We start from the raw sequence: 24,232 nt of genomic DNA, 5'->3' as shown, positions 1-24,232 counted from the left end.
CTAATCACAACATAGGCTTAAGGTTAGGGTCTATGCATCTTATTGTTATAAATAAAGGTATCCCCTATGTTATGTATCTCTTTATGCTTATCAATATAACAACCAGCTTCTTGCTGTTACCCATGGAGATATCTTCCTTCATTTTTTCAGATCGGCAAGTGTTATCCTATTGTTGGGTGTGCAGGTGTCCCCACTATTACTGTTTATGTTTGGTTTTCCCACTTTCTGCAAGTGCTGTCCCATTCTGTATACAGGAATGCAAGAAATGGTATCTGAGCTTCAATTGAGGTTTGCTGGTTCTTTTTTTAAGAGAAAATTTAAATAGAAGATAAAATGGCAAAAAGTTAATTTTAGTGTGTAACTAGGGCTAAGTTTCAAGAATTCTTCAAAATTCTTTGTAGACAAAATCAGAGATAGGTTATGGCTGCAATTGAAGGGCAAGAAATTCATGGATTGTGCAGACCTTGAGCTGTATATTGAGTGGTATGGGGTTTTTTACAGATGAGGAAGTGTCATGTGGTTTGAAATGAAGATCTGCAAGATGGCTATGAAGTATCCATGATCTAATGGGATGTGGATTTCTATTGAAGAGGACAAAGCAAAAGAGATGTCCCATAAGGTTGTGGAAGAAAGAGGGGAATTTCAGAAGTCCCAATTCTGCAATAGCAAACTATTGCATGTGTTGAGATGGTGGTGTTAGCTTTACTTGAGGCGAAGACCAACCTCACTTATGGTTATTTGTGTGTTTCTAGGTTTGGCTTAAAGTTGGCCTAGTCACAAGGCTGAATTAGTGATCATAGTGGGCTCATAGCCCATATTGAAGAAACTGCCCTACACCTTGAGCTCTGTATAAATATACAATTCACCTCTCACATTTGTAACATCATCCTGATCATTTATACAATTGACTTATTCTTTAAAACTACGGGTAATATATCAAGTGGTTTTCTCTCTTTCGATGGTTATTGTTGTGAATCTCTATCTCCATAATTGTTATGGTTATGGGTATGGCTCTTTCTCTCGCTCTACAGTGCACTTGTGCTCTTTGATCTTGCACACTAGTGCTGCTTCATTGTCTATATGTGCAGAGGGATGAATCACAACAACAGTGGAAAGGCAAATCTGGTTGACCAAAAGGTACAGCTATAGGGTATGCTTTAAGGGCTCTCAACTTGGTATGAGATTCTGGGCATGCACGTGATAGTTGATAACAAGGTGTAGTTATAGGGCAAGGCGGAAAGGCCATCCATGGCCTTGTAGGAGGTTCCATGTGTTGATGCAGAAATTTTTGGGTTGTCGAGATAGATGTATTGGAAGATTCCTAGGTGAGTTGAAGAGGGGCAACTTTTAGGGCCATCAGGAGTTTGGAGTGGAAGATTTCTATATTGGGTATTATTGAAGGGCATGTGACCCTTTAACTCAACTGTTATAGAGTTACTTTTTTGTCATAAGTGATCGAGGGTTCAAAGTTGTTGTCTATTTTTGAAGTGTCTTTATTGTAAATTGCATGCCACAAGTTATAAAGGCACTTAATGTGCAAAATGTATGCCACTTGCATTGTAAAGTGCACTTTGTCAGTTGTATTTCAAATCTTTGAGGGCAAAGTTTTCGCTAAAGTGGAGGGCAGGTTGTGTACCTAATCACAACATAGGTAATATCTTTGTAATGAGGTCATGTGTATAAACTTTAAAGGCTCCCTTTATATAATGAAGGCCTAGACATGTGACATAAACCTATGTTTAGATGTTATAAATAGGGGTTTTCTCTCATCTTACGTATCTCATTATTTTTTTTTTAATTTATCAGCTATCTTCAATTTGTCAATCACAGAGATGTCTTACTCCATTTATTCAGATTAGCAGTTGCTATTCAACTCTTGGGTTTCTAGGGGCCCCCCATGGTTACCATTTATGCTCTGTTATTTCCAGTTTATGCGTGTTCTGTCCCAGTCAACATTTAGAGATGCAATATCTCTCAATATCCTAACTGGATATAATTAAGGCCGTAAAATTAAAAGGGGACATCAGCAATAATAGTGTTGCTTTGTCCTAAGTAACCAAAGAGGAGGCCTTGCTCAGAGTTCTTCAATAATCAGTTGCAGAGCCTGTTTTCTACTCAAATTATTTTGTCTTAGAAGCCATCTTCTAAGTTGTTACTGCATTACAATTTTGAATATCTACTATTGTCGTTCATGTTTTATGAGATGATTTTCTTTTTGGCTTCTTATTTCCAAGTAACATGAGTGTGATTGTAGATATTTTTAGTTAAATTAGCATCTTTCCTTCAATATTTTGTACTTTAGGCAATCTTGCTGACAATGTGTATTCATTATCTTAATCTTTACTAGGAACACCTTATACTCAGCAATCTTATAAAGTCAGCGATTCCTTTCCTTTCAAATGGATCAGTAAAAAGTGGAAGGAGGGATTTTATGTCACGTCAATGACAACTGCTGGGAGTCGATGGGGTGTGGTTATGTCTCGTAATGCAGGATTCTCAGATCAGGTTAGCTATATTACAGTACTGTTTCCTATGTTGAGATTTCATGTGAAGAAAAGGTAATATTGCTTTATATTTTATTGCATTTGCAGCTCAGAATTATTTGTTTATCGCTAATATTGGTGATTGTTGCTCTGTAGGTTGTTGAACTTGATTTTCTCTATCCAAGTGAAGGCATTCATAGACGCTGGGAGAATGGTTATAGAATAACTGCAACTGCTGCAACCTGTGATCAAGCTGCTTTTATCCTGAGTGTGCCAAAGAGGAAACTAACAGATGAAACACAAGAAACACTTCGAACATCAGCTTTTCCTAGTACTCATGTTAAGGTGACTTGAATTACTAAATAATTGTGTTCTTAGAGCAACTTTGATTGTGTGAACTAATTCTTTATTGATTATGTTTTGCAGGAGAAATGGTCCAAGAATCTTTATATTGCTGCAGTTTGTTATGGACGCACAGTATCCTGATCTTATTTGTTTCATCGGATGCTGTATCTCTTTTGGTAATTTGTGAAGCAATACACTGGTTAGTAATTGCATATACAAGTGGTTTAGTGCACAAGATCCTGAAAATGTGGGGATGTTAACATCCCTATTTATTTTGAAAGGTGCCATATGATCTAGTACTAGCAACATCCTTCAGGTTTTGTGATTCTTGGAAATGGCCAAAAGAATCCATTAATATCTTCTAGTGATATTGAATGCTACAATGCTTATAGCTTATTGGGCTGGTTATTTTGCCAGTTTTCATAGGAATTCTATTTTCTATTTCTCCAGTTTTCAAGTAGGTTTTCATTATGAACATTATCAGCTGGAACTTCAGTGGTGCCACGTCTTTCAATTTTGGCTTTTTGGATTTGTAATCCTAGATCCTATATAGTTGAATCAATTTGCTTACTCTATGCTTCAAGTCATTCCATGTTCTTCAGTTGTGTTTCAACCTCATTTTTTTTCGGAAGTATGCTATGGGCAAGATGTTTTCCAACTTGTTCAGTTCAATATTGGAAATTTTGCTTTTTGTGAATCAAGGACTTTTAGAGAGGATAAATATTGCTCTTAAGTTACTGGAAAAATGAACTTACCAAGTTCAGGCAGTTTATTTGGTGGAGTTTCTTCAGTTACTGGAGGACTGTTGAAGAAGCAAATAATGAGCTGCAACCTTATATCAACTATGCTTTTGTGTTTTAATACTTTTATGTTAATGTTAGCATGACATGTGACCAGATGAGAGCTAATGGCAAGGTTTTTAAACAACCTCAACTGTATGAGGTTGCTATATATGTTTCAGTAGAGATGATGAAATTTCAGAGTAATGTTTAACAAGTATGTTGGGTAGCCCAACTTGGGTTTCAATAGACGTACTTGCTGCAACATTGATTTAATATATTGTGACATTTGTAATTCTTTCCACATATATGTATGTTATTTTGTTCTGCACTCTTGTAAAATCATTTATGGTAGAGCGGGATTAGGGGACTGTAAGAACTGAAGATGAATGTTTGTGAAAAAGCAAATTCAAAGCATCTATAAAAAGCATTTTTTTTTTTATAAAGGTCAAATGTTTAGTTTGTTTGCGAATATTTAAAGTGACTATCAGGCATTTGGATAAGGCCGTTGAAAGTTTATGACAATATAGAAAATCTTTCATAATTTACATGTTATTTGGGGACAGATTTCTAATTGTTTGCAGGCAGTCTTAAATTGTTTTCAAATATTTTGAAGTGTCTATTGGGCATAGGAGAAGGCTGTTTAAAACTTAGGAGAATCTAGAACAGTCTATGATTTACTTGTTTTCACAACCAAAAATAAAAAATGGGAGTGGTTGTGAACTCATTTGGCTACAGGCAGATTTGAGGACATGAATGCTGATAGAGATCCTCGTGAAACAGGAGTAGACCAGTTGTAAGCAAAAGAAAATAGTAGTAGTTTTCACATAACAGAGGAGGGCATTGAATGTTGAAGAAGAGAAGGGAGTGATGTTTTTCATGGAGGCATACTGTTGACAGTGACTAAGATGGAGGAAAAGGTAGTTACACTTGATTCACTCATCTATGAGTAGATTGCATAAGGTAGGAAAATGTCTTTTGAAGTCAGTATTATGTTTGTTTTAAAGAGTCATAGAATCTGCTATGCATTAGTAGAATTTGCCTGCTAGGGCATCCATAATTATGCTTGATACATTGATGTGGATGTGGAAGGTCATGAAATAGTAGAGAGGATGTTGCATTAGAAACATTCATTGAGAAGCTCATATTAGTCAGACATTGTAGCAAAATTACCAAGAAAGAACATGTTGAGCAATGGTCTTGAGAGGTAGTAGACGCCCTGGCAGGCTGCAGAACACATCATTGGAAGGCACATTTTTGGATAGCAGATCTGGAGGTGTAATGTCTTAGATAGCCTGATATCATAAGCAGGGCAAGTTGTCTGAGTGATTTGAAACTGGAAATCTACAATGCACAGGGCACATGGAGTTCAGCATTTTGTGACAACAATTGTAGGCAAACCCAGCAACATTGAATTAAAATATTAGAGAAAAACCAACAGAGACTCTCATTTGAATTAGAAGGATCAAAGTTGTGCTCCCGAGGGGTTTTTCTTATTCTCGTTTCCTTTTATTTAGGTACAGCAGTTGGAAAGTACAAGTTCTTGGCATGGAAACATGAGCATCATTATATACATGAAGAGGGGTGATTTTGGGATTGAGATTCCAAGGTTTCTTCCTGTTCTAACTATTCAAATTTCTTTGTTTACATATTTACACATTTTTGCTCAAAGCCCGAGGATTAGGTGTCTAACATCTCCCCTTAATCTGAAAGGGTGTTTGTGAGTTCAAGCATCATTCTGAATCATCAATCGTTTCTCTTCCAAGTGTTGGTGAATATGCCTGCGATTTGCTAATTTGTGGAACAATGTCTTAGATGAATAGTCTCGGACTCTACATGATGTCGAATCAAACGTTTCTTCTGTAAATCTTCAAGAATTTTCTTGATCTACACAATCTTCTTGTTGTTTCTGCAGTTGCCACATATTCTGCCTCTGTTGTGGAATTTGCTGGAACTGACTGTTTGCGTGGCCTCCATGAGGTAGATAAGACTTCCCACAAGCTGTCTATAATTAGTTGCATCCTCAAGTTCATTTCCTTATTTAGATATGAGCTTCAGATTTTGTTCAATAGGAGTCGGCAAAGGATTGCACTAAGCCATGTCAAAATTGTACAACAATTCTCCAATGTACTTCTTTTGAGAGGAATATATTTCTTGGATGTTGGATCACTTCAATGCCCAAGTAGTAATGAAGATGTCCTAAATTTGTCATCTCAAATCCTTTCTTCAATTCTTTCTTTATGGATGCAATATAGTTTTCATTGTTCGATGTTATCAACAGGGCATCTACATATACAAGATAGACAACAATTTTGCCAACTTTCGTGACAAATATAAGTTGCATCATCAAGTTGAAAGTGTTCGAAATTTAATTTCAGAAGATGCTGAGTCAATGTTTTATACCAGGGTCACGATGCTTGGTCACAAGGATTTGATGAGTTTGCATACTTTTTGTTATTGTCCCTTCATAATAAAACCTTCTGGTTGAGACATGAAAACATTTTCTTGCAAGTCTCCATTCAAGAAAGCAGTCTTTACATCCATTTGATGGACTTTCGATACATTTTGAGCTGCCAAGGCAAAGAGACTCTGGATCATGGCCCATTTTGCTGTGGGGGCAAAGGACCCTTCATAGTCGACGCCACCACGCCACCTTTTTGTGCAATTCCTTTTTACATGAGACTTGCTTTGTGCTTGTCAAGTGATCCATCTTATTTATCTTGTCCTTGAAGACCCATTTGCAACCAATTGGTTTGGTTCCAAATGGAGGGTCCACTAGCATGTTTCATTCTTTATGAGACCATCATACTCCATTGCTTCTTTCCATTCATCATGAGAAGCAACTTCTTTAAAGGAAGTTGGTTCAAAATTTGTAGACAAATGTACGTCACAATCATAAGAAACATCCATTTTATCAACTGAATCAAAATCATCTACATCACCTCCATTTTGTCCAATGAAACTTCTAGTTCATGTCTTTCTGATCTCAATAGGGTGAACACTTTCTGGTGTTTTGGTGAGCCATTTTGGGGGACCTTACTGAGAAGGTCCAGGTTGCTCTATTGATTGAGTGGGGGCTACCTCAAGGTTTCGCCTTTCAATCCTCTCAATCACATCACTTAAAAGGGTCTTCCTGATTTGAAGTGGTTGGAATTTCGTGAGGGGGAGATGGTGCTTCAGAAGGAGATTTTGTAGATTGATCCAAGATAGGGATCCCCCCTTCAAGATGTGGAATCTCATTATCAAATGCATGATTGAATATGTAAAAAGTTAAAACAATCAAGTTGTTGCTGAGTAGTATGTTGGAAATATTGAGGGGGGGTGACTCAATATTTCTTTCAAATGTTATATTATGCCAATTAAGATTTTTATCACAAGTTAAATCATAATACAAGAGATGGAACAAAAAAAATAATTTTATTGATGAATATAGTGAGGACTTCAATCCTCTAAAACAAGTCACAGGCTCCAACTTGTACAACAAAATCTCTAACTCCTTCAAGGCTCCAACCTTGAACAATTCCAAGTACCAACTTGGACAAAATAAGGACTCCAATTCTCTCAACAAATTCAAGCACCAACTCGGTCAAAATGAGGACTCCAATTCTCCTAGGCTCCAACCTTTTGAAATAGACTTGTAAAACTTCTACAAGTTGTTTCCTAAATAAGTTCCAAATATACATCAAAGGAGGCCACCAAAATTTGCTCCAAGGATGCTTCAAGATTGCTACAACAAGGTTTCCAAAGGCTACTCCAACAAAGACTTCAAGTCTACTTTAACAAGGTTTCTATGGCTGCTCCAACAAAGGATCAACAGGGCCCCTCAAAAACATGTCTTCAAGTGCTGGTCATCAACATAAGGCTTTTAGTATGTTTCAAAGAAGGTTTGAAGAGTTGCTCCAAAGCTATGTTTATGTATGCACTGTTCTCCACAGGTTTGAGTCTGCTATAACTCTGTTACAAGGCCAAAATTGTATGTCTAGGAAGGTTGAGTGTCTGGCTTCTTCAAGAGGCCGAGAGTATAGTCTGAAGTGGTCCGAGAGTTCCACTCCAAGGATCACAAGGCCGAAATGTAGAGTCTGTACCAAATTTGTCTCAAAGCCAAGCTTTAACACAAGTGTGAGCTTTCCTATCTTAGGGCCGAGGTCTGTCTTGCCTCGGAGCTGAGGGTTCTTCTCCAAGGTGAAGGTACAGGGGTTTGAAGACTTCTCCACAAGAGGCAACAAAAGATAGCTTCAAAAGACTGATCCAAAACTAGAAATCCTCCAATAAATTTTGATCCAAAACCAGAAACCCTCCAATAAAATTTGATCCAAAACTAGAGATAAAACTCAAATGATTTCCTTTATCTTGCTTCTTGGTTCATAAGATATGAACCTTATCTCTCTTCCTCACGTTTGAGCTCTTTTATCTTGTCTACTTTTGTCGAGTTGGATGAGCAAATGGAGGAGTCATATGGTCTATTTATACTAATTCAACCATATATTGAACAAACATGTCTTTTGGAGAGGAGTCGACTTATGGTTATGTAGGTCGACTTGAAGTGGACATAAATTGATTTTTCCACTTAAAAAAATCATATCTCCTCATCGTAGAGGAGTGAGGAGGCGTGCTATAGCTCATTGGAAAGGGCTCAATGTGCTCTTTGAGTCAATGGTGTCCTTATCTTCATTAAGTCATCCTTTGACATCAATAACAAATTATTCTTCCAACACAATATTGTCAGTCTTGGAAGATTCAAGAAAAATCACGTCTAGACAATATAAACTTCTTATTTACCTCATTTTAGACAATATGCTTTGGTGGAATTTGAGTACCGCAAGAAGAGGCACTTGTGACTCCTTGCATCAAGCTTGCTTCTTTGTTCCTTAGGAATCAAGGCATATTAGGTGGGACCAAAAACCTTTAGATGCATTATCGAAGGAATGTGGCCATACCATATTTCATGAGTCATGTTTTTGAGAACATGAGATGGACATTTGTTTATGATATACATTGCACATAGACTACATCAACCCAAAACATCAGCTTTACGTTTTTGAAAAACATCATGGAGTGAATCATATTCAAAGTAGTCTTGTTCATTCTTTCAACTACGTCATTTTGTTTAGTACTTTATGGAACAAAGGTTTGGTGTTGAATCCCATGTTGGCGAAGATAGTTTTCAAATTCATTAAAAGTGTATTTTTTTTCCTTTACTAGTAATCATCAAATATACCCAACACATCTTGGTGTAATCGTCAATAAAAATCATCATATATTTATTTCCATTTGCAGAAGGAATAGGCATAGGGCAACAAAAATTACAATGAATCAATGCAAACTTTTTACGTGCTTTGGAAGCGGATTCATGAATTGGTTGTTTGCTATGTTTTCCTAGGATACAAGCATCACATCGCTTTAGCTTCCTTGTAATAGTTGGCAAACCAAAAACACCATTTCTTTTCAATAAAAGAAGGTTGTCATAACAAAGATGTCCAAATCTAGCACGTCGTAGAAGACTGGATGGCATTGTAACTTCATTGTACTAAGCACTGTATGTAGAGTTTTGTGCACAAGCATATGTTTCTTGTAGATTCAACAGTGTTTCATTTGATGTTTTTCTTATCTTAACTTTGCCATCAAACATATGAATGTAGTGTCCTTGTTGGTGAATGTGAAGAAGGGACAACAAGTTTTTCCGTAGTTTTGGAAGGTAGAGTACATTGTACATCATGCAAAAGAAAGTCTGGAAGTCTAGATAGTTTAAATTTGATGTTGCTAAGTCCAAATGGCATGTGTTGGAATTTCCACACAACCTAGGTTTGGTTTATGCCCTAGCTAGGAGCATAAACACATTAGCGATGCCCAACTATAAACAATTTTGCACAATGGAATATAACTACAATGAAATCAACAACAATACACAAGTTTTATGGCCCAAATAGGTTCCTTATTTGTCCATTCACAAGAAAACCATAGGGCTCCCATATTGTGTTGTTTGATGCTTTTCTTATCTCAACTTTGCCATGAAACATATGAATGCAGTGCCCTGGATGATAAATGTGAACAAGAGACAACAAGTTTTTTTGTAGTTCTGGAAGGTAGAGTTTGATGGTGCTAAGTCCATATGGCTTGTGTTGGAATTTCCATGCAACCTAGGTTTGGTCTATGCCTTAGCTAGGAACACACAGTAGAGAAGCCCAACTATAAGTATAAACAACTTTGCATAGTGGAATATAACAATAATGAAATCAATAACAATACACAAGTTTTATGGCCCAAACATGTTCCTTATTTGTCCATTAACAAGAAAACCATAGGACTCTCGTACCAGGGATCATGGCACTTTACAAACCCTAATACGATGCTATAATACAAGGACAAGTATGTCCTTTGACCAATAACCTAGGGTTGAGGCCAGGTCCATGAGGCTCTCATTTGCCCAAACAAAAACATATTAAGATAGTCTTATTCTTGACAAATCAAATTGCTTACATGCTGTCCTTTGAGGTCAACTTCTTTGCCATGTTGTTAGTTTTCCTTGCTTGCAACAATTGCTAACAATTTTCTCTTGGCACTAGGTTTGCTCCCTTAGACCTCTGCCTCTATCAATATATACAGTTGATACCCCTTTCCCTTGTTGTAGTAGCACTTAGACCTTGTGGCATTCTCTCCTGGGTACCTAACACTCCCTGGTTCTGCGGCTATAAACTTAGTACAAGCATCAACCTATTCTACTTGCACTTAGCCAACTTATAACATGCCTGCGACACTTTTGTGGCCCTCATGTAGCCCTCTTGTGGCTGCCTATGGCCCTTGCAACCCTCCAGCCTGCGGCTTGCGGCCCTCCTCTTCAGACCCATGGCCTACACTGCGATAGACTTAACCTTCCACGACTTTGCTCTATAGAATTGCTAGTTGCTCGACCTTCTCTTCCATATGACTACGGTTACTCCTTTAGCTCTCCACACACTAGTGATGTCCTTCACACTTGATATGATTTAACCTCTCCTTTGGCTTCTATATATACTAGTCCAAAGGGTGTGAAACACCAAGGGATAGCTGACCTGAGCCTAAATGTGGATGCATCATGTCCATTTCTATTACGGTGAATGTGGTGGAGATTTGACCTTTCTCCTTGGCGGTGCTTACTCCACTTGTATTTGTGATTTTTTCTTCTACCTCCTCGTCTTCAAAAGTAATGTCCTTTAGTTGGGCACTAGCTTGTAGTAATTCAAGGTGAGAGGATGTAGGATAGAGGGCCTTGACAATCATCATGCATGATGGCTCTAATCTCTGAGGCTAGGGTCAAGGGGTCATCACCCTTCAACTTAAGGTTGTAGAGGTTGATCATCAATTGAACTACTTCCAATTCTGAGTGTGAGTCATAAATCTTTCAACTTCTAAAATGTATCATAAGCATTTGTAATTGTAATAATATGACAACTTACCTCTTCACTTATAGAAGAAACAATCAACGCATAAGTTTGTTATCTTTATTTTCCAAGATGGCTAGCTCTTTATTTGATGTGGGCTTGGTGGGTTCATTGTCATTCTCTCCTTCACAGATGCCTTTCTACAAGTCATTAAAAATGAGGTTATGCCTGATCTTTCTTGGCCATTCTCGGTAGTTTTCCTTGCTAGATAATTTCACTCCAACAATGGAGTTGAGGGAATGCATCTTTACCAATAGTTCTCAGTCATTGAGGTTGATACAAGATTTCAAAAATGTGCCTAGAGAAGTGCATATATTTGCTATCAACATGAATGCATAGGCATGGAGTTATATGTTTTCCTTAAGGAAGAATGGGGGATTGTGCACTTCAGCTATGACATTGATTGATAAGTGCAAAGGAATATGTCTAAAGGACAAACAACAAAGTCAGGCAATTATAGCGATGTATAAATACCTCTTCAATCAGATGTACTCAACATATTTGTTCACTTAGGATTAGAGTAAATTTAGAGAAATGACAACAGTAATGTTTCATTGTTCAAAGGAATAATTAACTCCTAATGTTAGACCCTATAGAGGGGCAACCTTCTTACTCTCAAAAGTGCTACCATGCCTTCTGTTACAAAATGTCCTTTAATGAGAACTAATGCATTAAACTTGTCATCTGCGCCCTTCACCCCATGCCATCAATACCAATCATAGCTGTGAAAATATTTTGCAGCGGCTCAACTTCTCACAGTGTTTTGAACATGGAATCTATTCTCTAAGAAGGGCTAAAGTGGAAATGACTCTACATACCTATGGATCTTCTCGAGGTCGATTACACGTTTGCAAACACTCTCGTTGTCGAGGATTTGTTTGAGTGCAAAAAAAACTTTGTTGTGTTACGACAATGGCGACGAACATGCTTTGAAACCAGTCATATGAAAAAACAAATGAAGGATGGATGGAACACATGCAACTCATTTGTACCAATCTTGTGGAGAAGCACCAATGTGGAAAAGTACAATGTTAAACTCATGGAGAAAGGACGTGGCAATTAGTTTGTGCCTTCTAAACAAACTTAGCAATAAAACACTTGGCAAGGGTTTCTTTGTAAAAAGGAAGGAACACAAAATCCTTCTGGCCTAAGGAAGGCCAAAAATAGCTCTGCAAAAAGATTATGGTGGTTGTGGATTTTCACAATTGAGACTAAATGCGTGGGGAAAGAACATAATGTTGAGTACTGGTCAAGCAACATAAATTTATGATTTAAGCAAAGCATGGAATGAGTATCGAGCAGAGAGACCAATGTGGAGAGTAATGCTTGGTTTGGTAGAATCGTACCTGACTAGGAATGGTAGAGTAGTGAGCAGAGAAGATTGGCCAATACAGAAAATTTGAAGGGCCGAGCAAATGGTCGAGTGAGACATCACATTGAGTAGGGCAGAGGTGTGCCTAAACTTGGCTCTAATACCATGTTAGGCCAAGAAGGTAACTCCCAATTGTGTTTTTGCATTAATGTGAGCTTCATTAAATACATTAAGAGGGGTGACCTTTGGGATTTAGATTCTAAAGGTCTCTTCCTACTCTAACTATTCAAATTTCTCTATATACATATTTACACATTTTCACCCAATCCTCGAGGATTAGGTGTCTAAAAATTAGGGACTGGGAATTTAAAATAAAAAATATTGCATTCAAAGTTTTTTTTGTTATTGGGAAAACTAGACAATGTAAATTCAACCCCATAATATGGGAATAATAATTAAAGAAAGAAGTGGTGGAGATTATCCTTGGAGAGAAATATATGATTACTTTTATGCCACCTTTGTAGTAAGCAAGATTCTTCTAATTTTAAGATGACCCATTTTACCCCATAAACTAAGTCACTTTGTTTGAGTTTGAGTTCGACGACTTTGAAATTCGACAAAAGTTCAAGAGGAAAGATTTTGATAATAAAATTTGACAAAATATCAATTTTAAAATTTTAAAATATATTTCACAAAAATAAATGAAAATAACATAACATATTGAAAATAAAAATTAAATTAGAAACTTAATAAAAATAAAAATAAAATTTAAAATTATTCTAATTTGAGCTTCATATGTTATGTGATGGTGAGTATAAGGTTGAAGGTGTCTCCAAGCATCATGGTCATCCATCATTTGAGTAGGCCTCAAATCCAACCTCAAAGTAGCTCTAAATGTTCGAAATCTAGTTGGGTTGTCCTCACATCATCCCCATGGTTGTCCAATGGTCAACATAGTGCTCATCCTCTCCAGTGTTAGGACTCCATCAGGTGCAATAAGTCCTCTGTAGTCATCTCATGGAACAACAATCCACGTCTAGGTTTTGAATCATGGCATGCCCATCAGGTAATGTCAAGGTCAATCAGGGGGCATGTTGGGTTCAGTGGCACGATCATCCAAAATCCTTTGTGTTGGGCCAAAGAAGATCAGTGCCTTAGGTTCTGGGGGTACTCTGAGATGTGCATCAACTTCTTAAGTCATCATATTGCCCAATGCTTTGATGTAAGTGGGCAATGTTGTATTTTCTAAGTCATCAACCTCTTTGAACAACCTGGGTAGCTGTGGAGTGGGTGCCCTTAAGGCCTGGGTTGTTGTGGACCACCTGACAAGACCAACATAAACTCAAGTAAAACCAACCATTCATTAAGGACTCAAGATCATATAGGCATCTAAGTGGATCAAACTTGTATGTTAAGGGCATATTAATAGTTGAAACTAGGATCACCTATCAATATCTAACTAGACCAAGTCACCTAAAGGTGTTCCGTTCCTTGGTAGAGGTGGCCAATAGTCAACCCTATTAGATGCTTCCAACCCCTAAGAGGAGGTGGCATTTCCAAGGTGTGAATCCTTCAATTAATAGGCGAGTCTAAAAGAGTGGCAATGGAGGGGAGGGGCCTCATGGCCAAGTGCCATGGTCAAGGGGACCAATTAATGGAAGTCCACATCTTGAGTGTATAGATGTAATGGACCGAGTAATTGTGGAGGCATGAGATGCCTTGTTCAGCCTGTGTTTTCCACCCCTCTAGTGCGCCTGTTACTTATTTTCAATAATTCTTTTATTTTGGGTGCATAGCCAAAGGGTTAGAGCTTGCTTATTATGATATAACATTTGATTTACTCCTTAAGATGAGGCAATTTATCGCTCATTAGGGTTAGGATCAATGTTTTAAAACTAGGTCGGTCCGAAACCGAACTGGCTGAGCTGGACATCGATTCGGCCGGTTTGGTAATGGATAGGCTAGTTCAGCCGAGCTCGTCTTAAACCAGTCGAGCTAGTCTACAGGGAAAGAAGGCAACAACTTGGACTTAAACTCATTTTTTTTCTTAATGCTTCTGCCCCTCTCCCAAGCCCATAAAAGTGACCCAACCCCTTCACAATTTTTTTTTGGATAGAAACGATTAGGATGATATATTGATTCTTGGCTGAAATGCCTCAATTCCGATTACAAAGAGGTAGGGAGAGCTCAGATTTCTCCTCGGCCAGGAACCATGAGACTTCTCCACTAATGAGCTTGCGAATTTTGCAAACTATATTACTTGTGATTTTCTCTATCTTTCCTAATTTGCAGATACAAACAAACTTCTCCAATAAAAGACAGTAAAACATTTTTAATCAGACAGTTAAGGGATGGGATCCCAGCCTTCGTCTTTGTCTCTTAGAAGAACTCCGAGGGGGAGAAGAACCGCTTTATTGGCTTTAGCATCGGCTTCTTTGTTGTTGTCTCTCTTTACATGAAGGAATTCCAGACTCTGGAAGGAAGTTATCAGGGATCTAATTCTGCTCAGCAGTCTAGTTAATCTTAAATCTGAAGAAGAGGAATTGTCCACGATGGCCTTTATAATAGACTGGGAATCCCCAATTACAATTGCATCTTTGATACCTAGAAAAAAGAGCAACTTGAGCCCCTGGAGAAGAGCCAGTGCTTCAGCTTGAATGCTGGTGTTGAAGCCCACTCCCCAAGCGTATCTAGATTCAATTCTGCCCTCTGCGCTTTTAATAACACCACCTGCTCCAGAAATACCAGGATTGCCTTTTGCTGCACCGTAAAAAAAGAGAACTTTTCTTGCCTTCTTGATGCAAAACTCAACGAATTCTGCAGCCTTAAGACGGATTTGCCAATGTTTTAGCGGAGAGGGGAGCTTGACTCTATCAATGAAATGGAGATCAAGAGAGGCACCCCATACAGCTTCTTGTTCACTAAGATCTGCCCTGTCTAGCTGGTCTCCCAAACAGTCTTTTAGGTGGCTTTTAATTTTTACCCAGGTTATCTTGGGATTGCTCTTCTTGTCTCTGAATATCCTTTGATTTCTTTCCAGCCATATGTGCCAGAAGATTAGTTTGGGAAGGGCGAGCCAGGCTTCTTTGATATGAGGATTCTGAGAAGTGCCACCAGGGTACATACGCTTCCAGTTTGAGAACAGGTCTGAGCAGCGATTAGGGGGAGCGAAGTTAATGCTCCAAGGGCTTAAAGCCTCCTTCCAAAGGTTTGCAGCAAATTTACAGAAGAGCATCAAATGGGAGGCATTTTCTTCGTGTTCCCCACATAGCGAGCAGCGAGAGGGTCCTATAAAGCCTCTTTTCCGGAGCCTATCCTCGGTCAATATTCTGTGATGGCAAAGAAGCCAACAAAAGGAGTCGATTTTGGGGATCGTTGTCTGAGACCAGATCCCCTGCCAGGGCTTCGGATCAGGCGGGACATTAGGATGCAGAGAGAGCTGTCTATAGCCCTGCGAAACTGAATAACTCCCAGGGATCGGACCCCATCCCCGAATGTCTGCTTTTCTGCTATTCAAAGGGGCTTTGCCTTTTAAGTGGGAGAGAAAGGTAGCATAATCTTTGGAAAGATTCAACGACACCTCTAATTTTTCCCATCTCTGCCAATCGTCATTCTCCCAATGTGATAAGTCCCACAACGTTTTAATACCAGCTCTATCCATCCAGTCTTTCAACAAAACCAGAGAGCGATCATCAGCAAGGGGGTCACTGCCCATAATGCGATCCTCCCAGATTTTGATGCGCTTTCCGTTTCCAGGAATCCAGTGCGCATGAAGTTTAATTAAGGCGGAAGCTTTTTCACACAATTTATGAATCATCGTTCCGGAGGTTGTCTTAGGATTGTCCAGGCAGCGTGTTCTCTGCCCACGGAAGTATTTTTTCCACAACGCTAACTGAGCCCAACCCGGATTTGGGCAACTATCCTCCATAACAATTTTGCACCCAATGCGATATTTTGCTTGCTGATATTCTTAAAGTTCAATCCGCCTTCCATTCTGGGCAAGGAGATTATATCCCAGCTTAATAGGGGGATTCTCTTCTCATTTGCTTTGCCGCCTTTCCAGAAAAAGTTTCTTATATATTCCTCCATTTTCCTCGTGATGCCAATAAGAGCCATCATAACTGCAGCCTGGTAAATGGGAAGGCTGTTCAAGACAACTTTTATTAGCACTGTTTTACCTGCTAGATTGAGCCAGTTGAATCCCCAGGATTGAATTTTAGACTTGAATTTTTCCAACAGAGGCAGCCAGTCTTTGCTGAGAGCCCTTTTTTGGAAGACAGGGAGCCCCAGATACTTGAAGTATGACCAAGAAGAGGTGGCTGCAAAACCAAAACAGTTGGAAATGGCTTGAAGCGATCTGGTCGTAGCATTCCAACAGAAGATATGACATTTGCCTTTATTGAGGCTGCTTCCTGAGTCTTCACAATAGGCATCCACCACATCTTTAAATCTTTTAGCCAAGGGCAAGGAGGCAGCACCCAGCAAGAGAGAGTCATCCGCGAAAAGCGCATGGTTTATGCTTTTGACACCTCTTGCGATGTTCAATCCCATTATTTCTTGATCAGACTGCTTTTTATTCAAGAGGAAGCTGAGAAGAGAAGCTTGGAGGACAAAGAGCAAGGGGGAGAGAGGACACCCTTGCCTCAGCCCTCTAGAGGCTTTGAAGAAGTCAGTGACCCTCCCATTCACCAAAGGGGCAATCCATGGCTCACTGATACAAGCCTTGATCCAGTTGATAAATTTGAGGGCAAACCCAAATTTGTGCAGGACATCCAACAGAAATTTATGTCTCACCTTGTCAAAGGCGCTTTCAAGGTCTAATTTGACAACCATTCCTTTCTCTTTCCGGGTCAAGATTGAGTGAATCGCCTCTTGGACCAGGATAAAATTGTCCACCATCTGTCTTCCCTGAATAAAACCTCCCTGATTCTCAGCAATAATGTTAGGGAGAATAGTTTTCAGTCTGTTTGTGATCACTTTTGTTATCAGTTTGTAGCCTATATTGCATAGGGGGATAGGACGAAATCTGGAGGAGTTGGCACCTTTTTCCTTAGGGATAAGGGCCAGGAAAGCCAAATTGGTGCTTCCCCCTATTTTCTGACAAGCTTGAGATTTCCGGACCATTCTGCATAAATCTTTTTCCACAATCTGCCAACAATTCTACAAGAATCTGGCAGTAAAGCCATCTGGGCCCGGGGCCTTATCAGGTTCCATAGCAAAGAGGGCGGTTTTGATTTCATTAGTAGTGACTTCTGCTTCCAAGAACTGATTCTTTCTGGCAGAAATCAGAGTGGGAACCTCATTTACTAAAGTTGAAGTATGCCCCTGACCCTCTTTTTCAGTATACATATTTTTGAAATGAAGGAAGGCAACGTTTTTTATGCTTTGTATATCTCTGTGTTTGGTGTTCTCTTCCTTGATTTCGGAGATGGAATTGAAATTTTTCGAACTTGGGCTTGCTTGTGAAAGAAGGATGAGTTCTTATCTCCTGCCTTGAGCCAGAGCCTACAAGATTTAATCCTCCAATACTCTTCCTCGGCCGAGCTTGCTTTGAGAAGTTTTTGCTGAAGTTCCGCCTCCCTGTCGAGAACATCTTTTGTGATCTCTTCATTTTCCGAATTCTGGTGGTGGATCTCGAGACATTCTTGTATCTTTTTCCTTTCCACTGCTGGGTTAGGAAGGGATTTTACCCATGTTTTCAATGCAGCTTTCACTCTCTTGAGCTTTTCCTCCCAAACAAAGAAGGCAGAGCCTTTGACTGGTTGCTTCCAAGTATCTTTTACTAATTGCATAAAGGACTGTTCCTTGACCCAAAGGGGACTGAATTTAAAAGGGATAGGGCCTTGATCCATATGGGCCAAAAGATCAAGTTTGATGGGTCTGTGATTAGATACACTACAAGGGAGAATATGCATTCTAGACTCTAAACCAAGAAGAAGAAAAGTACTTTGAACAAGAAATCTGTCTAACCTTGCAGCAATATGGCCTGGACTGAGTCTTTTATTGGACCAAGTGTACTTGCCCGACGAAGGTTTGATGTTGATCATGTCCCAATCCTGAAGCAGATCCTCAATCCATTCTCGCGCCGGATCCCTTACAATGCTTCCTCCACGTTTTTCGGCTAAAGATAATGTGAGGTTTAGATCTCCGGCAATGATGATGTTTGCTAAATCTTCAGAATCTGCCAGTCCTCTAATGGAATCCCAACAGATTTTTTTTCTCTCCTGCGCTGACTGGAGCATACACGTTGAAGAGACAGAGGGTCTCATCTGAATCAATGTATTTCAGCTTTGAGGACAGCCAATGAGTGTTGGCGACCTCTTTAACCCTTGAAAATTTGTTTGCGTTCCAGAGGGTGCCCAAGCCTCCTGAGGCACCTCGGGCTGAGACAACTTGCCCTTCACTTCTCTTCCACAGATTTTTGCCAATATGGAGGAAGGCCTTGTCCTCCATTTTAGTCTCCTGGATGAGGAGTATATCAGGAGATTCAGATCTTATTAGACTTTTGATGGCTTCATCTTTTATTTTGCTCCCCATACCCTTGCAATTCCAGGAGACGAACTTCATTACTTGCTTTTGGATGGAGAGCTCCTTTAGAGCTTTGGGATTGATTTCTGGTCATCTTCGGTGTTTTAGCCAAGAGTTTCTCGAGGGTAGGTTGGCTTCCTTGGAGTTTGTCTTTATAAGTCTCCTGCTCTCTTTTTTCGCGAGCAGATTTTCGGCCTCTCAATGATCTTCTAGCCGAGGTTTGCGAATCTCCTATTTCACCTTCTTCTTCTGAATACTCCGAGCCTTGCACTTCCTCAGTCTCTTCTGTGGGTATCTCTTCTGTTCTGTCTGCATTAGTTTTGACTTGCTTTGGTCCCGAGGGGGGCTCTTTGTGGGGCGATCCTTCATTCTGCATCTCTATTTCTTGTGTATCCTCTATTGCTGAGCTTAACTGTATAAATTTATTTCCTTGTTCTTCCATGTGAGGTGTTTGAAACCCTGAGCCTGCCTGGAGAGGTTTGCCATTGATATTACCAGTTCTGGGGGCTTTGTTTTTGGTCCTTTTGACCTGCGTCCATCCTTCCTCCTTGCCTTTCTCCGCTTCACTATTTTTTGGACAGCCTCTAGCAAAATGGCCGTAGACATGGCATTTCCTGCACTTGAACGGGAGTTGCTCATAATCCAACTTTTGAACATGCGTCCAGCTTCCAACCCTAATCTTTATTGCCTCAGGCAGACCGACCTCAAGGTCAACTTCAACACAGATTCCAGCACAATCGTATTGATCTTTACTGTTTGCTCGATCAATGAATTTACCCAAGGTGTTTCCGATGTGCTTAAGAGACTCCCAATTCCAGCAATGCATTGGCAGATTAGGCAATCTAACCCACACAGGGATGGTTGTGGGGACGTCAACTGATGGAACAAAGTCAGGTGTCCACTTATTGAGATACAGCTCCTGAGGGCCCATGAAATAGGGACCATTACGGAATATCAGATCCTTATCTTCCTTTTCAGAGAATTCAAACAGGAAGAATCCCTTCTCCAGAAAGTACGAAGTGACTTTGCTTTTAATCAGCGACGCCCAGTTCCTTGCGACCTAGCTCTCCGTGGTTTTGGGGGAGGGCCAGAGTCCAGTGGATTGTCCAACCAAAGCACGCTCAGCCAAAGAAAGGGCGACCTGAATCGGTTTCTCAAGAGGAAGCGAGATCTCAGGGATGTCATCCAAACGTTTCACAAATTTCGCAACCTTGGTCGTTTTCTTTTTTGGAAGAGAATTCAGCTGATTGATAAAAGCCTCGGCTTCAGAAGGGGGGGCGTTGATGACTCCATTGAAGCAGCCTTAGCTCGATCGAATCGAGCTCACCCAAGTTCCAGCGGACATACCCTTCAAGTCTGCTCAGAGTAGATGCCCCTGGAAATCAGTCAGTAAAGCAATGGGCTGAAGCACCGCAGATGGAGACCAGAACGTCTTGCAGGATCGAAGCGCCTCGCGGGAGAAGGTAAAGCCCTCCGAAACGGCCACAGGGCCGAGGCGACTCACAGGGGGTCAGCTGCAGAGCGACATTCAAGCGCGCGGTTAGTGTTCTTCTTGGAAGATCAACCCGACCCCTTCACATTTACTCATAGCTATCTCATTGCATTTGTGTGAGCATTTGTGAGGAGTTTGTGAAGAGTTGGAGTTGGTTTTGGGAGTAGTAGTGAGGAGGAGCCACAAGTTTCCCCGTTTGACTCTGATTCAGAGTCTGAGCCAGATGATCTTGCCTTGTTTAGCAGTAGTGATTAGTGATGTTTTGTTGTAAAGGCCATTTAGAGCCTCCTTGGTTATGTGTTTTTGTTTTGATCTCTATATATTACATGTATTGCACAGTGCACTGGGTGCCATTTAGATATATTCATGAGCATACTTTGATCATATGTTGTCTTCTCTCTATATTCTAATGCTTTGAATCTGGAAACATGAATAAGAATCTTTAAAAATATGTTTTTCATAAAAAATTGTTTTTTACGACGACAGAGTCATTGTAATCAACTAGCTCGAGTCGATATGGAGTTAAAGTAGGAGGCAAAGTCGACCCTCGGTTGGTTCCGAATCTGAGTCGGAGTTTTAAAACTATGGTTAGGATATGCAAGGGTTCCTTTTGATGAAGGGGATCATCAAGTGTGCTTAGGAACCGGGTGATGGCCAATGAGGAGGGTAGAGCTCATTCTAGGCTTTTATACACATGCTAATTTATATCTCGGACATCTTTTGCATTTTGATTTTTTTTCTTTTTCTTTCATTGTGGCCATAATATGCTTTTCCATTATTTTAGCTGCATCAACCTCTAGGGTAGTGTTTTCTAACCCTACTCAAGGATGTGGATAAGAGGGTGCCAAATTCCAATGAACCATTGACAAGTTAAACCTGAAGAATGGAGGTGGTATATAAGGGGTTTGTAATGTGACATGGAAAGTGTAAAGCATGGTGTAAGGGAGAGTTGACACGCTATACCAATCCAGTTCATTCAAGGGAGGTCCCATTGGACTAGGGCTAAAGATTGACCTCCTTGGTAAAGTGAGAAAACATATTTACAGTCAAGATTTGTCAATCTTTCAGATCGCCCCTTTATTCATACTAAATGCCCAAGATAAACAAGTATAAGCACTTGATTGCAAAATGATCAATGTACCTTTTAGATAGCAACCCACCTTCATCTAAGAGGAAATGCAAGATGGAGAGCGGTGTGTGGCTGATGCAGATGGCAGAGGCACATTGGCATATCATCATCGAGAAATGAATACTTGGCGCTATTGGCTGGCTACCTGTCAAATGTAGGAGAAAAGTTTTCTCCTATGGGGTCACCTATTTTAGTTGGTAACATGCCCAATTACGAAAAGCTTTTGTTGAATCAACTCCAATTTCAATTTGTGTTGGATTAAATATAACAACAATTAGGTACTCCCGTCAACTGGTAGAATGCATCACATTATCTTGGGGGGCATCAACCAATCCGGTACTTTGATTCGAATTTCAAACTTAAGGTCTGAAATTGTTTGCTTCTTGGTTGATGATTCTCGCAATATGGTGAGTCACTTGACTCGGAAGTGCGGCATTGGGTGGAAGGAGATACTACACTCGACTCAGGAGTGCGTCGAGTGGAAGGAGATCCCATATGCGGAGGGAGATGCAATGCTAATGGTTTTATTGATGATGATAGTAGATGACAAACATTGAGAGCCCTTTTTTGGAGTTGGCAATGAGGGTGATATTAGATGTGAAAATGAGTCCCAACCTAAATTAAATGTTTTTTTTATATTTATGTACTTTATGACATTATTACTATAGTGAGTGTTAATTTCAGGGTTATGTGGTTAAACCGACCCTAACTGTATTTGGTGCTATACATGTAATTAGAGATTATTAAGCTTGAGAGTAGTACTTGTATGTTGGGTGGCCTACCCTGGGCTCTTGTTGATGTACTTGCTGCATCGTTGATCATTAATATATTGTTTTTACTCTCTCTAGATTTCTGCATATTGTGTTATGCATTTAAAATGATAAAGAATCACAAGGTGGAGAAATCTCTTGATACTAGCTATTGACAAGTTCAACTAGTTATTTATGTGGAAAAACTTTTAGTCCTCTAATGGAATGATAAATAGTTTTCTCTAGGAATATGCCCATACATTCATTAAATAGTATAATATTTTGGATTGTTTTTTATTATGAATGCTATTATGGTAAGCACTATGTTGTCTTCAAATGTTTTATATATTTATTTTCATATAAATATATGAATGGAATATAAATTAAGAGCAACCATAATATTTCATTTGATGGTAGACATAACCAATAATGGTTTTTCAGAACGCTTGAGGTTGAATTTACTAATTTTTGTTGGGTTAAAGTGTGCAGGGATGTCTGTCAAAGGTGCAAAGGTGGACTCTTGAAGTTGAAATCGTGTTTGAGATCCCCCTTTGCTGGTATGTTTGTACATTTGTTGTTCGGATTTGCAGTGTTTTGAAATTTTCCCTAATATGGCAACAACATCTGAAACTTTAAATTGATATGTAGCTACTCTATACATTGGTTAACTGATTATGATATAAAGGGATTGCATTGATGTTTGCACCAAGCGTTTGAGGCATTGATGTATATGTGTTGTCATCAATTAAATATGATGTTCATTGGTGATATGTTTGTATATCTTTTTCTTTACAAATCCCAAATGTTATTTGCAGAATTATGTCAGCTAACAACGAATAATGATGCATATTTGACTTATCTTCTTGTAAATGACTCGTTGTAAAAGTCTTCCAATTGATCTTTTTAAAGCCTTAAGTGAACACCGCCAACTGATAGTGATGCATCGTTAATACTTCTTGTAAATGATATTTTGTGGAAGTATTACACTTGATCTTTTTAAAACCTCAAATAAACATCGCCTACTCACTAAACAGTAAATATATTAAAGTAATTGCATTTTTAAACATAACAGAGGCTGAAATGTTAATGTTGATAGAGCTTGGTTTCTATTCAGAATTGAATTATGCCATTGTGAACCAAATGTCTCATCTAAAATAGTATCTATGCTTTGGTTAATTTTTAATCCAAAATTAGCACTTATTGACACTATTTCCTCGTTTGCATTCTTTTGCTTTGTCTTGGGCTTCCCAAGTGTTTTCCAACACTGCACTGAGTGACACTCAGCTTTGGGTTTAGACAAGGAAGATATGGCCATTATATTTTTACCAGTTAAATTTTCCTTTGTTGTGGTTAAATCTATTATTCATGTTTTGAGTTAAATTATTCTCTATTAAAATTTAATGTGAATTTTAACAACAATTACTTCACATGCATTTTTGAACATGATTTTGCCCAAAGACCAGTACAGGAACTCAATTTGAGAAAGTTATGCTAATTTTAGTGCAAGGGGGTTAGTTGCCTATGCGAACTTCTTGTGGGCCTCTCTCCAGACTGCAGTTTGCAACTGTTTTTAAAACCTTTAGTGAACACCGCCAACTGATAGTGATGCATCTTTAATACTTCTTGTAAATGATATTTTGTGGAAGTATTACACTTGATCTTTTTAAAACCTCAAATAAACATCGCCTACTCACTAAACAGTAAATATATTAAAGTAATTGCATTCTTAAACATAACAGAGGCTGAAATGTTAATGCTGATAGAGCTTGGTTTCTATTCAGAATTGAATTATGCCATTGTGACCCAAATGTCTCATCTAAAATAGTATCTATGCTTTGATTAGTTTTCAATCCAAAACTAGCACTTATTGACACTATTTCCTCGTTTTCATTCTTTTGCTTTGTCTTGGGCTTCCCAAGTGCTTTCCAACACTGCACTGAGTGACACTCAGCTTTGGGTTTAGACAAGGAAGATATGGCCATTATATTTTTACCAGT

The 24,232-nt window shown here is 39.2% G+C and overlaps 1 protein-coding gene across 8 annotated transcripts in view; it reads left to right on the top strand.

Moving 5' to 3' along the window:
* LOC149205510 (casein kinase 1-like protein HD16) overlaps positions 1-22,944 on the top strand; it is a 30,989-nt gene extending 8,045 nt beyond the window's left edge. Inside the window, exons 15-19 of one of the 8 annotated variants that reach the window (XR_016252469.1) lie at positions 2,348-2,505; positions 2,640-2,828; positions 2,910-3,004; positions 4,391-4,527; positions 22,718-22,944. Coding sequence is in view for 3 of the 8 variants with exons in the window: in XM_089395090.1 (XP_089251216.1) it covers positions 2,348-2,505; positions 2,640-2,828; positions 2,910-2,969 (407 nt within the window). In the remaining 5 variants the exon portion in view is untranslated. Of the gene's footprint in view, positions 1-2,347; positions 2,506-2,639; positions 2,829-2,909; positions 3,404-4,390; positions 4,528-22,717 lie in introns of those variants that run through there. The other 7 variants (XR_016252468.1, XR_016252467.1, XR_016252465.1 and 4 more) reach the window with 7 other exon arrangements.
* The last annotated feature ends 1,288 nt before the right edge of the window (positions 22,945-24,232 follow it).

Source organism: Pinus tabuliformis, chromosome 1_2 (genome assembly GCF_031772625.1).
Source record: "Pinus tabuliformis cultivar Carrire ecotype Pingquan chromosome 1_2, CPIR1, whole genome shotgun sequence".
Taxonomy (NCBI): Eukaryota; Viridiplantae; Streptophyta; class Pinopsida; order Pinales; family Pinaceae; genus Pinus; species Pinus tabuliformis.
Note: the sequence above shows the minus strand (reverse complement) of the source record. Positions and strands in the feature narration are given on the sequence as shown.